Here is a 14726-nt window from a genome sequence, read left to right on the forward strand (position 1 = left end):
TGGAATAATAATTACCGTCCTACAAACTTTATTCACGGTTGCCTAATCCTTTCCAGACACGGTCAGTCCCATGTGGAGGTCTGCGGGATGTTTACTAGGGACAATGAAAACTGTTACCCTTCGTTTAGAGTAAAATTAGCTGCAGTGCCTTTTCGTGGAACATTCTCGTGTGATGTAGCCCACGGCCTCATGGGCTGTCAGTGCTCCCAGCAGGGGCGAATCAGGTTGTGAGCAGGAAGTCTGGGTTACAACCCCATGAGTCAGGAATCCTGAGGCAGGCTTTGTTCCAGCAAAGTCCGCTCATGGCATTGATTTTTCTACCTGTGACACAGCCCATGCAGAGGCCTCTGTCCTCCGCATCTTCCGTCTCCGAGGTTCCAAGACTGTAACTAGGCTCCTTACATCACCGACCCGTCCCCACCCGGCATCTCGGTCCCTTACACACATGCCTGGGCACACGGCCAGTCATTCCTGTGCCACTTTGTCTAGCCTGGAACTTGAGAGTGATGACGGCCTCGTCAGATGAATGATTTCTTGTTTGCCAATGGCTTCACCCATTTTTGTTGTGGATTTTTTTTTTTTTTTAAGATTTTATTTATTTGAGAGTGAGAGAGATTGAGAGAATGACTGGCATAGCAGAGGCAGTTTTCAAATCTTTTTGTGCCTCATCTTCCTCAAACACTTGAACGGTTTGCAATTGGAAGACAATATAAGAAAAGGACAAAGGCAGGCTATGAAGCTGCATTGTCCGTTGTCCAGTGTGACAGCGGCTCGCCCCGTACAGTGATCTAAATTTAAAATTTACAGTAAATTAAAAATCGTTTTCTCAGTATCACTGGCCACGTTTCAAGAGTTCATTAGCCACATGTGGCTACTGTGTTTCATAGAAGATATAAAACACATTTTAGGGGCACCTGAGTGGCTCAGTCAGTTGAGCATCTTATTCTTTTTTTTCTTTTTTAAAATGTTTTATTTATTTATTTGTCAGAGAGAGAGCGCACAAGCAGGGAGAGAAGCAAGCTGAGGGAGAAGCAGGCTTCCTGCTGAGCAGGGAGCCCGATGTGGGGCTCAATCTCAGGACCCTGGGATCATGACCTGAGCCGAAGGTAGACACTTAATGACTGAGCACCCCGCAAGGAATCCCAAGCATCTTATTGTTGATTTTGGCTCAGGTCATGACTTCAGAGCCATGGGATCAAACCCCGCAGCAGGTTTCATGCTCAGCATAAAGTCCGCTTGAGATCCGCGCCCTCTCCCTCTGCCCCTCCCGCTGCTGTCACGCGCTCTCTCTCTCTCTCTCTGTCTCAATAAAATCTTTAAAAAAATATTTTTGCATCATCACAAAAAAAGATTGGACAATATTGGGCTGAAAAATGAGTAAGAAATAGTACTTGTTACTACAACAAACCCAGGGCCTGGGACACAAGAATTGCTCAAAATACCTGCTGAATGCATGAAAATGTCTTGATTTTGTCCAGGGTAAGGACTGATCTTTCATAAAGCAGAGGGAGGCCTAGCCAGTGAGGAAGGCCAGTGCCTTTATAAAGTCTCATTCACATGCAGAGTTCGTGGCATCAAACTCTTCAGGTACCTTGTACCACTGAAAACTGGCATCAGTGATAAAAATTTAAACGCCCACCCAGCTTTTCCCCTTTGATCTTCAAAAACAGGTTGGCAGACTATGACCCATGGCCAGATCTCTTCTGCCGCCTGTTCTTGTTAATAAAGTTTTATTGGAACTTAGCCATGCCCATTCTTTTACCCATTGTCTGTGGCCTCTTTTCCCAGTTAAAGACTCATGACACAGACTGTACGGGCCACGGAGCCTAAGATACTTACTGTCTGACCCTCTACCGAAGAAGCCTGTCGCCCATGTTGAAAACGCTTCCCCAAGTGTAGCTGTTATTCCTGTTGTATGTTTGGGAAAAATGAGGCTTAGAGAGGTACACAGCCTGTAAGTGACAGACGCACAACTTGAACTTGGGTGTGATCTGGCCTGCGGCTTGTGCCTCTGCAGCTGTGCTGATAAAGCACAAGACTTTCCACCTGGAAAGGAGCTAGGTGTGAATCCACCATGGATGGTTCATGCTTCAGTGTGTGGGGTGCCCTGGGCCACTCAACGGGAACCCACCAGAGCCCCATCCAGCACCTGTTGTCCCCAACTCTTGCATCCATCCTTCTGTTCCTGGCTTCGGGAGGTCAGCTCTGCTCCCCGAGAGCCCCTTCTCCTCTGCCTACCCCCCTGGGATATGTGTCTTCTCGAAAGTGGCAGGAAGTATGTGGCATCTGGTTGACCCTGGCCCCCTGGTGCCTTTGTCTGCAGTAGGATCCCCATTAGATCTCAAATCTGCAAAAATGGATTTCAATTTTTTTCTAATCTACCAAGAGACTTGCTAAGGGTGACATGGCCACTGTGGGCATGGTGATACCAGAGGTGATCCTGTAGAAGTTAGCCTTGCCACATGTCCTCAGAGCCTCTCTGGCCACGCCCAAGGGATCACAGTAGAAACAAGAGCACTGGTAAGACCTACCGGGCGTGCTTCTGAGCCTTACCCGCCGTGTTTCAGCTGCGCGACGCGAAGAGGCAGGTTGGGACGAGGGGACCCGAGCCTCGGTCAGCAGGAGGAAGAGCCCGGCCGGCTTGCAGAGTTATTGCTGGACTTGACCCAGGCAGCGTGGCTTCCAAGTCCTACCCTCCCCATCTTGCTGAACTGCTGCTTGACCTTCCCACTTGACCTGCTGACCCAGCCTTCTGCCCTCTCTCTCTAGAATTTGAATCTAGAATCTGAATCAGGCCAGAGGTGCGAGGAACCGAGAGCAGAGGGCATGGTCTCTTGGCCTCTGCTTGGCTCTGGTTTAGGTCACCAGAGATGTCAAGGCCATTACAGTCTGAGACAAGGCTCTGGCTAAGTGTTAGGAACACTTTTATTTTATCCCTTTGATTTAAAAAGTGTAAGCCGCTTGCCGATGTCTTTGGTGAGTTTTGGCCAACGTGAATCCAATGTTTCCTGTGTTCCTGTTAAACACCGTTCGTGTACCGTGTCATTTCATCTTCACAAGAACATCACCAGGTTGATACTGTTCTTTCCTTATCTCACAGGTCAGGAAATGAGGCCCAGAGAGGGTGAGCTACTTGGTAGATGTCACACAGCTAGCTAAGGGCACAGCTGGTTTTGGAAACCAGTCTGTCTGACTGACATTATGCCTTCAGCATCAGCAGCTTTAGGCCTAACATTTAGAAGGAGAGAACTCCAAGGAAGCAGGTTGATTGTTGTAACATGAGAACAGCTTCTGGATCCCAGGAAACCCCAGCCCTGCCCGCTGCCTGTTACCCTGTGCTACCCACACTGCTCAGGCCTTTCCTGGCCACACGCATGCATGCTCGCGCACAAATGTGTGGACGGGGCGAGGATATTTCGCTTCCCTTTTCCTTCCCAGTCACACACGGGGGCTTTGGTGGCGGAGGCCATCTCCCCACCTCAGGGCCTCGAGCCGTGTGCACATGAATCCTCTGTCAGCTGACTGCACCAGGATCAGCTTTCGTGGATTCAACAAACACAGACTGCATCCCTGCCACAGCTCGGTCCCTCTTCTTGGTGTTCGGCCAACAAAACATGGTGCATTCCCCTTTCTTCATTCTGGTTTCACCTTCACTCTGCTCTCTGGAGGAAGCAGCCAGACCAGGAGGCAGCCTGATAAGATATGAAAAGGGGAAATGGACATCTGGGGGGAGAGCAAGAGCTCCTGCTCCATTTTCTACTTGGGCCAAGCCCAGAGATGCACAGGCATCTGACCCTTTTCCCAGAATAGAAGTCTCCGTCCATATTCTGGAGCTGTGAAATACCATGACGGCTTTAAGACGGGCAACATGTGTACCATAAAGCACCTCGCATTTCTTGCAACATCTTTCCAAACATTTTCCCTTAGATTGTCTCGTTGGACCATCGAAACAATCCTGTGGAATTAGGCCGGCCTTCCCCTCCCTGTGGATAATGAGGCTTTGAGAGTTGGTTGGGATACAACTAGCTAGGACGGCACCTCACTTCTTGATTTCGCTGGAGCCCATGAGCCTGGGGCAGGAGAGGTAGCTACAGGCCTCGTCCCTGTTCTCTCCAGAGCGATGTTCTCGGGTGGGACTTCTGGCAGTGATAGATTTGTGCTGTGTCTGCAATGCTCGGTCGCGGCCACTAGACCCATGTGGCTACAGACCATGTCAAATAGGCTAGTGTGGCTGATTTCATGGTTAGTAGAGGTGAGATTTAAACAGCCACGTGCAGATACTGTCCAGGGCAGCACAGTTCTCGAAGCTTTGAAGGGGAGGGAGCTCGGGAGTGGGAGACAGAATACCTCGTCGGTTCCCATCGTGACCCAACGTCCACTTGCCTGGAAATCAGAATCTCTGAGGTTAGCTGTCAAAAAGCAAGACTCCGGGTGCTTCTCTGAGCCCTGCACTCCCTGCTTCACCCACACTGGGGCTACTTCTTCCATGTAAGAGCTTTTATTCGAAGATTTTTCTTTGGTTGGAAGAATAAGATGATGCAGAAAGGGTTTCAAGTCATTGTTAGAGTAAACGGCAGTGAAACTCCTGGGAGACAAGGCAATGTGGTCTACCTAGAAAACCGCTTGGAAGCTTAAACAGTGGAAGAAAAATGAGAAAAATTAGCCTAAACAATGGGAAAAAAAATCTGTGTGGGGGGTTTACCCATACACTGTGCTGGGGGATCGCTTGTATGCTTATTTATATAAGTTTAAATTTTTAAACTTTATCGCTTGTTTCAAAGCCAAGACGGACACATAGAGGACCCTGGGATTTCATTATATTCTCTCCCAGCTGGCTTTCCAGTGTCTGCTGGGCTTCTGGGGGTGGTGGTCATTGTCTCCTTTTAACACATGCGTAAAAGGACATGTTCCCCGTCCTCTGTGGGAACTAGTTTTCCTTGGAGTTTCTGCCTTGTCCTGGTTGTAGAGCCTACTGTGCTCTGAGAACAAGCTGCTTTCCTAGGAAAATGAAAACAATTTTTCCAATTGCCTGAACCGCAGGTGGGTTTCTGCTGGACAGCACTTGAGAGAGAGCCCCCTCCAGGTGTCAGATGAGCCTAAGACCCCTTTTTCGTCCTGTCGCATTTTCACAGGTGGCTCATTGACAGGACTGCACCCCGGTAATGGCATCAGATCTCACGTGGGTGCTGTCAAGCCTGCCTGTGGGTGGGTGTGGTTGTAACTCTGGCTCCTCTTATTAAATGGAACTTGGTATTGAATCCCAGAAGGAAAGCCAGAGCCTTAAGTGTCCTGGGGTTATCATGCACGGGCATGGCCTCTGCCGGAGCACGGGCTGTCTGCCTTCTGATGGCGCTGGCCCAGGGACTGGGTCCCTTACCTGTGGGCGCCCAAAGACAATCCCAAGGGCCCCAAGCCCAGTGAGGACGCCTCTTGCACGAACATCTTTCCCACAGCTTGGGATGCGAACTAAAATGCAAAGTAACTGGATTTTCCTCTCCAGGGATCTTCAAGGATATTAAAATCCATCGAAGAATATTGAAATCTACATAGATTACATGTGGCTAATATATTTATAGATGTTCCGTGTATTACATATAAATATATATAAAGAAGTGTTGGGTCTAGAATATAAATCTAACTGATTACTCTGGCTAAATTGTTTGCTTTTGAATTCAGCCAACCTCCCTCACTCACACATTAATGGGAGATTTATCTTTATTCATTTACTTATTTATACACTGTCTTTCTACTTAGATATAGACAAATATGTGTCATTACAGACTTTTTTCATTGTAAAGTCCTGGAAACCCCAGGGACTAGCAAGAGCTAAGGATATGATGTTTGATTTGCAAATGTGGCCTAAAAATGGGGGCTCATAAGGTTCAGTGCATCTTCCAGGGGAGGGGGCGTCCAGACCCAGAGTCCAGTGGGCCTGCCGCGCCCCAGCTCGGAGGTGCTTGGAGCTTTGTGCTTCAGTCTGAGATGATGCCTCGTTTGTTGTGAGAAGGGGAGGTCCGAGTGCTTACTGAACACGTCCGGACTGTAGGAGACTACCTGGACAGCCCAGTGGGGTTGGTCACTACCTGCGTTCGCAGTAAAGTCTTCTCTGACGCTTGATGGAAGCCAGACGTGACATCAGCCATACATGACGTCCCGCTCTCGGGATAGCACAGCCTGTGGGGGGTTGTGTCACTGACGAGGTTGTGGACATGCTGTTCACGGTTTTAGGGTTCCACGTAGAGTTTTGGTTGACCCTGGGGTTGGGGTGTGCCGGGGGGAGCACATTGTGATTTCTCCCATCGGGGTTGCCCATCTGCTCCTGCTGCCAGTGTTGTGTTTCCTGGGGGGTCAGAGTCAAAGCCTTCGGGTGCAGGGGCTCCCTCTGTGCCCTGTAGACGGCCTCACTCTCGGCCCTCCCCCAGGGAACTGGTCCTTCCTTCCTCTTCTTGCTCTGCCTGCTGCTGAGTTAGTGAGCAGCTCACGTAGTGGTGAATGAAGTGTGTACAGAGTCAGGAAGACTTGGAGATTCGTGTGTGTGTGTGTGTGTGTGTGTGCCAGCATGTGCCTTCAGCCCTGTGCTGAGCCCGTGTGTCCTTGCTCCAGGGTGTACGTGCACGGGTCAGAATCGAGCACCCAGGAGGCACCCAAGTACATGGGTTTCCAAAGTGAAATCGTCAAAGGAATTTTCGGCTTTGTTGCGGCGCGGTAATTACACAGGCAGCAAATATGTGGCCCCGTCTTCCAAACAAGGACCCTTTTCTTGGGAGGTTAACATCCGGAGGATGTTCTGGAAGAGTTATAATTACTTTTTTCATGTTCTTCATAATGAAATGACCTTTTAGTTCTTCGTAATAAAGCAGATGCTTTGAACGTGCAGATCGGGGGGCAGGAAATAAAAACAAGACAGTGTTTTTAGAGGCGGCAGCAGGAGTTTCGGGTTCTGTCCTGTTCCCGTGGAAGGCCTTCCACATTCTGGAACCACAGCAGGGCTGGGACCGGCCCTGTGTGCTGCAGAGGGGAAGGTACCGAGGGCGGGCAGAGCTGCCTGAATGGTTGGGATGACTTCCGGGGCCGCAGCCTGCTTTCCGCACACCCGCTAGAGCTGGCCCCTTTTGAATACATCCACCTCACTGTCTACCCCCCCCCACCTCACCCCCCACAGGGGCACAGGGCAGTGGTGATAGGAAACTGGAGCTGTTTCTTTTTTTTTTTTTTTAAAGATTTTATTTATTTATTTATTTATTTGACAGAGATCACAAGTAGACAGAGAGGCAGGCAGAGAGAGGGAAGCAGGCTCCCCGCCGAGCAGAGAGCCCGGTGCAGGACTCGATCCCAGGACCCCGAGATCATGACTGGAGCCGAAGGCAGCGGCCCAACCCACTCAGCCACCCAGGCGCCCTTGGAGCTGTTTCTAAAACAAGAGTAAAGATGCCACAGACAGAAACGGGGCTCTGCTAGCAAGCCAATGCAGGAAAATGTCCCTTTGACTTTGAGGCTTTAACAGGAGTACATTTTCTTTTAAGAAATAGTTGGCAGAAGAAGAAAGAAAGTGAAGTCAGTGATGTTTGATTTCCATGCTGGGCTTTGCCCCTCCCTCAGCGTACGCTTTCCAGCTCTGGATTCTCCCCTGGGCTAGGGTGTTATCTGTGAGAAAGAGGAAATTGCTTGTTAGGAATATTAAGGAAGCCACAAGACCCTCTCCCCCCATTTCTCCCCTTGCCCCCCCCAATCCAGAGGACTCTCACTAAAATATCTAAATCATGTCCTTCGAACTAAATAAAGACCTTCCTGAGTTGCGCTGTCAATGGCATGCCCATTTGAAAGGTTTGGGGTCACTTACATAAGTTCCGAGTAGTATCGACGTACCCGCAAATCAAGTTGCAGCGCGTCTTCCCTCCTCTTATTAATGTGTGGCATTTTGTCAAAATCAGTACATCGTGGCTCAGGAGCTGGGTCTTGCTTTTTTTGTTCAGGTGTTGGGGGGAGCAGTGGGGGAAGGGAAGGAGAACTTTCCGGCTCCTCAGGGAGCTTCATGGGATGGCGAAGGTGCAGGAGACCGGTGTTCCCAGGAGGCAGAAAGCCTCCATTTCAGGCCAGAGCTCCTTTCTGCGCCCAAGCGTATGAGAAGAGCAGCCAGCAAACTCGCAGCTAAAAGCAGGCACACGTTAGGACCGACAGAATGGCCAAGTGATCTGCTTCTCTGTAGAGACTGGATTAATAACCGTTTGCTGGAAATCCAGAGATGTCGCGATCCTGCAGCTGATGGAGACTACAAGGCAGTGATTAGCCTGGTCTCAGTCCGTTGCTTGAACTTCCCCCAGGGGCCCCATTTTGGAGGGAATCTCATCCAGTGGGTGAGGATACGAGAGACAGACAAGGGAGGATACTGGAGCTCCTGCCGTGGCATTTGAGCATGGGGCAGAACAACTGTGTGATGGGGAGAGAATCCATATTGAACTGGAAGAGAAGTGAGTAAGTAAGGCACTCTGCCAACCATGGTTGTTTTGGCAGCTAAGAGGAAGGGGAAGGTTTGGGGATACTGTGTCGGGGGTGGAGGAAGAAGGAATGGATTGAAGAAAGCGTCCAGAAGCCATGAGGACCCAAGCTGGCGGCATCATGGACGCTCTCTGTCCCTTTTCCCAGGGAAGCTTTCCCCTGCGGGTCTGTAGGCTCCGCCCCCCATGTGATGTCATCGACCACCAGGGGAGGGGCGTCTGCAGGCTCCACCTCCTGTGTGATGTCATCCACACAGCATGTGCTTAAAACCCAGGGAGTTCAGGGGCTGGGTGAGGAGCCAGCCCCTGGACTGGCTTCCTTACATGCCTGCATTCTTCCCGCCTTCCTCTGCCCATCCTGATAACTGTTCCAGAAGGCTCCCAGGCTCAGCGCTGCTTTAGCTGGGAAGGGAGGTCACTCTCCTAGTGTTGGAGGCATAGAGCGATGGCATCCCTGGGGTTGAATCACGGCCCGTCCTGACTTGGGTTCAGGGTTTTATGCCCCTTGGAGCACCTCTCACTTCTGACTCAAGGTGCCATGCCCGGATTTTTACCTTTTTTCTTTCCCTCACTCATCCCCTTCACTGAAGTTGGCTTCTAGCTTTCCTGAACAGTTGGTTTCAAGATAATAGCCAGATTCATTGTTGTAAAAGGTGTTTTAATTGTCTCTGGAATATTCTTTTCTCAAGAGTGCTTCAATTCACACATACCACTGGCGCCGTGCTTAGAGGGGCATAACCTGGACCCCCTTGGCTCAAGTTCAGGCTTGAGCCTGACATTAGGCAAGCCACGTGTTTCTTTTGCCTCGGTTTCTAAAGCTGCTTAAGAGTGGTTCAGAGGGGGGCGCCTGGGTGGCTCAGTGGGTTAAGCCTCTGCCTTCGGCTCAGGTCATGATCTCAGGGTCCTGGGATCGAGCCCCGCATCAGGCTCTCTGCTCAGCGGGGAGCCTGCTTCCTCCTTTCTCTCTCTCTGCCTCTCTACGTACTTGCACTCTCTCTCACAAATAAATAAATAAAATAAAATAAATAAAATCTTTAAAAAAAAAAAAGTGGTCCAGAGGGCACTTGCCTCATGAGTCAACACGAGGGGTCAGTGAATTCGTGCTTGTACTGTGTTCAGCATGGCAGACCGTGCTCAGTACCTACCTGCGATTTTTGATATTCTTCTCCTCTGGTGTGTAAGCCCCTGGCTTATCAACACTGGCTGCAGCCCAAAGCCTTAAGAAATGTAAATAAAATACACCAAAACTCTGCTGAAGGTGCCCACATCTTTGTCAGCGATCACCCAGCAGGTCGGGATGGGGGAAGTCTGGACCTTCCCCTATACCTAGGACCCCTTGTCCTGCCTGCTTCTGCACCCGTTCCCACCTCCTCACGCATGGGTCTCTTGTACCCCCTCAGTCCTGTTTTTCCCCTCCTGAGGGCTTTGCACACAACTCTGTCTGCTCTAGGCTGAGGGTTCTCAGGGGCAGAAACCTGGTCTGTTTGTGCTCTCCATGCTGTTCAAGTGATGCCAGAATCACCCAAGTGTGGATGGGGAGAAACTCTAAAATAAGACCAAATTAAAATGATGACAAAATAGTTCTCCCCCATCTTTTAACAAAGAACAAGTCGACTTCTTTGTGTCTGCAGAATGACTGGGAAATTTCCAGGTCTCCTTCCGGCGCTAATACTCAGTGATACCCAGAGAAGGGGGAGGTACTGGAAGGGGAGTCGGGAAGGTCGCTATTTAGGTAGGATCCTGGGGCTGGGACTCGTTCAGGGAGCTTTTCCACTGCTAACGCTTTCGTTTCCCACCACCTTTTGCCTTTGTTCTCAGGGAAGGCCGCTCAAATGCCCACATCAGAGGAGATTACCAAAGAATCGGAGACGTCCTGCTGAAGAACATTCAGGGCATGAAGGTGAGCGGCTTTGGGATTGGGGTGGAACACGTTTCCTGGGCACAGTAATGGCGGGGCTGTCAGACGCCTGGGCTCTCACCGCTGTCTGTAAGCGCACAGGACTGGATTTGACCTTCTAGGGATGATACAGCTCCGCGTAAACCCCTCTGTCTTGCCAGATCATTCTATTTGGAAGCATAAAGGAAAAGGAAGTCACCTGGTGGGGGTGGGGGACACTTTTGGTCCTTTCTCCTCTTCAAAAACTCTGTGTGATCAAAACAATGGGTATTTTCTGTGAATAAATCATTCAGAACCCATTTTTAAAAATTAGGTAGACAAGACGTTTGACAGAACGTTTCGCTTTTCATCCGTTGTTTTTGGTGTCGTCTACGTGTGGCAGAAATACCGGTTTCAGAACCACGTAGGAATTCTTTCCATCCTATGACTTCTTAAGTCTTGGTGCCAGGCCGAGAGCTCTAACCTGCTTGCTGGTTACGAAGAATGGAAGTACAAAGAGTCGGTCCCCCCCGAGCCAGGCTTCCACTCATTTTTGAAATCTACTTCCTCTCTTATATATGGAATTTTCATTTTTACATTTTCACTTTAACCTGTTCATCCCTTTAATATAGAATGTTTTGATTCATACAGCTTACCTTTTGAATACAGATACATCTGTGTGCATTTTACTTTTTTTATTTGTTATTTTTATTTTTTTAAAGATTTTATTTATCTATTTGACAGAGATCACAAATAGGCAGAGAGGCAGGCAGGGGTTGGGGGAGGAAGCAGGCTCCTTGCTGAGCAGAGAGCCCGATGCGGGGCTCGATCCCAGGACCCTGGGACCATGACCTGACCATGACCATGACCGAAGGCAGAGGCTTTAAGCCACTGAGCCACCCAGGTGCCCCTCTGTTTGCATTTTAAAGCGATCTTCCTACATCTTGACTGCCCGAAGCCTATCTAAGAGCCTTAACTAATAACTGAGGGCAGGCTGCTCATACCGACACCATTTCCCGCCGGCCATCTGTCTGTCTAGCACTAGCCAACATCTAAGACATGCGTACAGTGAAAGTTACCACTAGAGTTTGAATTAATTCCCGAGAATCTTGCTAAGTTGTTGAGTGCTTCACTTTTCCCCCCTTAGAATGATCTTTCTCATGAGGGAGGATGGTGGGGCGGTGGGGGGCAGATGGGGGAACACAGGAAAGAAAGGCTACTCTCGAAGTTTCCTATTTCTCTGAAAGATCAAGATCTTATTTTGTAGGCCTTGTGCTCACTTTTTCTCTGTTCAAAAAGCAACACTCCCCTCTGGGCAAGATGAGAGAGGGAGGCGCTGGAAGCTAGTGGGATGGCAGAATCCTATGCAATAGATGCAAAGAACTATCTCAGAGGTTCTAGGGCTGTGGTATTTGTAATGCCGTAAGTCAGGCTTTTGTACAAAACTCCCATGTAACTAACAGACATCTTTGAACTTTCTGTCGTATTTTTTATTAATATGTTTTCCTTTTTTTTTTTTTTAAGATTTTATGTATTTGACAGACAGAGATCACAAGTAGGCAGAGAGGCAGGCGGAGAGAGAGGGGGAAGCAGGCTCCCTGCTGAGCAGAGCCTGATGCGGGGCTCGAACCCAGGACCCTGAGATCATGACCTGAGCTGAAGGCAGAGGCTTTAACCCACTGAGCCACCCAGGCACCCCGTAATCTATTTTACTTTTTTAAAGCAATTTTTGAAGTTTACAGAAAAATCGAGCAGAGAGCTCCCCTATTCCTGCCCACTGACGCGCACGCTCACACACCATGACCCCTATGCTAACGTCTCTGGTGTATTTGTTAAAACTGATGGACATTTTTATTCACAAAATCCAGTTTACATGAGGCTTCACTCTTGGGAGTGGTACGTCCTGTGGGGTTTTGCCAAGTGCAGAACGTCGTGTACCTGCTGTGACAAGAGGACACAGGACAGCATCGCTGCCCGAAAAACCCTCCCTGCTCTGCTTGTTCATCCCTCCCCTCCCCCAGGCCCTGGCAACCACTGACTTTCTCCTGCCTCCATAGTTCTGCCTCTTCCAGAAAGTCCTAGAGTCAGAATCACACAGAGCGCAGCCTCTCCAAGCTTCTTCGCTTGTTTAAGATCTTTTTCTTCCTCACACACAATATGCGTTCATCACTGTCATACTTTTCCAGTTCTTTTCCTCACAGGAAGCTCCTTTTCCCACGTTTTGCCTGTCTTCTTGGCCCAGTCGGGTTTTCCCCTTTTGCTCCTCGTGCTCCCTTCCCGTGGCATTGAACCCTGGAACAACACCGGTTTGGAGGGCACGGGTCCACTTACGGGCAGCATTTTTTCCATCAACCCAATAGGGTCCCCTAAATGTGTGTCGTGCTCCCTGTGATGGTAAATATAACACCGTGGGATCATCAGCTCTTTGTGTTGACCGGAAGGCTCCTCAACAGCAGGCGGCTATTATTAATAGTTGAGTTTTAGGGGGACTAAAAGTTAAATGCTCTGAACCCCGACATTATTCAAGGACCCGCTGTATGATCCTGCCCAGGGAGGGCTCCCCCAGCACTTACTCCCTTCCAGGAGGCTGGGCCTCCGCCGTGGCCTCCGGGGACAGCAGCTGGACACCTGCCAGCCCACTGCCTGCCCCCTTGGGGACAGCCCCCAGAGTTGTCCGGTTTACCAGCTGTCTGTGGTCGCTCACCCCCGGAGAGGTGACACGCGCAGGCCTCCAGCCTGCTCTCTGTTCACCTGGCACCTGAGACCTCCTAAAACATCCCTGGTCTGTGCTCAGGGCCTGGTGAGTTGGCGTTTCTGCACTGAGGCGGCTTCATCAGCTGCTGGCGCGTGAGTTGGTGCGCGGATGCCGTGAGCATTTATAGCATGGAGCTCTGTGCGAGCGAAATTAAAATAGGTGCAGAGGCTCACACAGCCCCTGGCAGCCTTTTTTAGACTTTGTTTGGGTTGCTTTTTCTTGTAGTGGTTATAGTTGGTTTTAAAGAATTTTTATGAAATATGAAGGGAGGGCCGCAGAAAGTTCTAGAGATGTAGAAGCCCAGCTTAGCACTTGTCCAAAATGCTTAGAGCAATCTGCAGCTCGCAGGGTCCTTCCTGCCCCCCCGCAAGCCCCAACACACAAAGCCACGTATTTACCTGCATTTTCAAGGGCACAGTTGGGGGGTGGGCAACCCTCCACTCGTGACCATGACAGAGGCAGGGGGCCAGGGGCCGCAATCCCCGCCTGAAAGTCACACACCCAGACTGTGATCGCGGGCTCACGCTGTGGACTTCCAACCGGAAACACCCGCCCAGTTGCACAAAGGCTCTTCGAAATCACACAAATAAAAGATCCGCCTTTCATCCAGTCTGGGACCTTCACCTGAGCCGTCTGTCTCCTCGAGTGTCCAAATCCTGCCCCCTCTCCTTCTTCAGCTCCTACCACATTACTCCTTCTGGCCCTCCGTTTGCTCTCCGCTGGATGTCTCGACCTGCTTCCCGGTGCTTCCCCTCCCACAGCGAGCCGAGCTCCAGGCACCATTTCCGTTACAGGCCGACTGCGTAGGCTCAGAGCCCTCCTGCGTCTCTGTGGTTGGGAGAATGCAGTCCAAACCCAAAACGTGACAAAGGAAGCCTTCATCGTCTAGCCTTGGATGATCTCTCCAGGCCCTTTCCCCTGATCTTTGCATTCCACTCTGTGCTCCAGGGATCATGAACTTGCCTCTCTGGGCTCTCGGGTTCTTGCAAGACTCCTGCCTCAGCTGGGTGCATGCATGGGTTCACTTACTCTTTTTCTCTCTTTTATTTATTTATTTATTTTTTAAGTAACTTCCACAGGGGGCTCCGGCTCACAGGCCTGCAAAAGCAAGAGTTGCATGCTCTCGTGACCGAGCCAGCCACTGCCCCTCATCTGCTCATTAGTGCATGCAGGGAACAGGCATTTACTGAGCACCTACTGTATGCATCAGGCCACAAGGATATCGGAACATGAAAGACATGCTCTCTTAATAGGGGACTGTGCATGTGGCAATACTGCATAGAGCTGCACGCACACGAGAACACACACGCTCAAGGGTGTGCGTAGCTGGTAGAACCCGGACAAGCTCCGGATTGGCCCAATGTCGGTTTCTTGGTGTTGACGTTGTGCGGTCGTCCCAAGATGGTAATGCTCGGGGGAGGCTGGGCGGAGGACCTCCCTGTACATTACTTTGCAAGTTCCTATGAGTCTATTTTTTTTTTTTTTAAAGTAGTCAACAAGCTAAGCAGGGGAGAGCATGTGATAAGGACTAAGAGGGACAAATACAGCCTAAGTACAGGAAGACAGAGGAGCCCCTAACTGGTGTCGGCAGGTGGGTGTC

General features: G+C 50.1%; 1 protein-coding gene across 4 annotated transcripts in view; it reads left to right on the plus strand.

Annotated features, from left to right (window-relative positions):
- FARP1 (FERM, ARH/RhoGEF and pleckstrin domain protein 1) overlaps positions 1-14726 on the plus strand; it is a 273217-nt gene that overhangs the window by 239668 nt on the left and 18823 nt on the right. For all 4 annotated transcript variants that reach the window (XM_059377548.1, XM_059377549.1, XM_059377547.1 and 1 more), the window contains one exon: positions 10314-10395. In XM_059377548.1, the coding sequence (XP_059233531.1) occupies positions 10314-10395 (82 nt within the window). The remainder of the gene's footprint in view (positions 1-10313; positions 10396-14726) is intronic.

This window comes from Mustela nigripes, chromosome 15 (assembly GCF_022355385.1).
Source record: "Mustela nigripes isolate SB6536 chromosome 15, MUSNIG.SB6536, whole genome shotgun sequence".
NCBI classification, from domain to species: Eukaryota; Metazoa; Chordata; class Mammalia; order Carnivora; family Mustelidae; genus Mustela; species Mustela nigripes.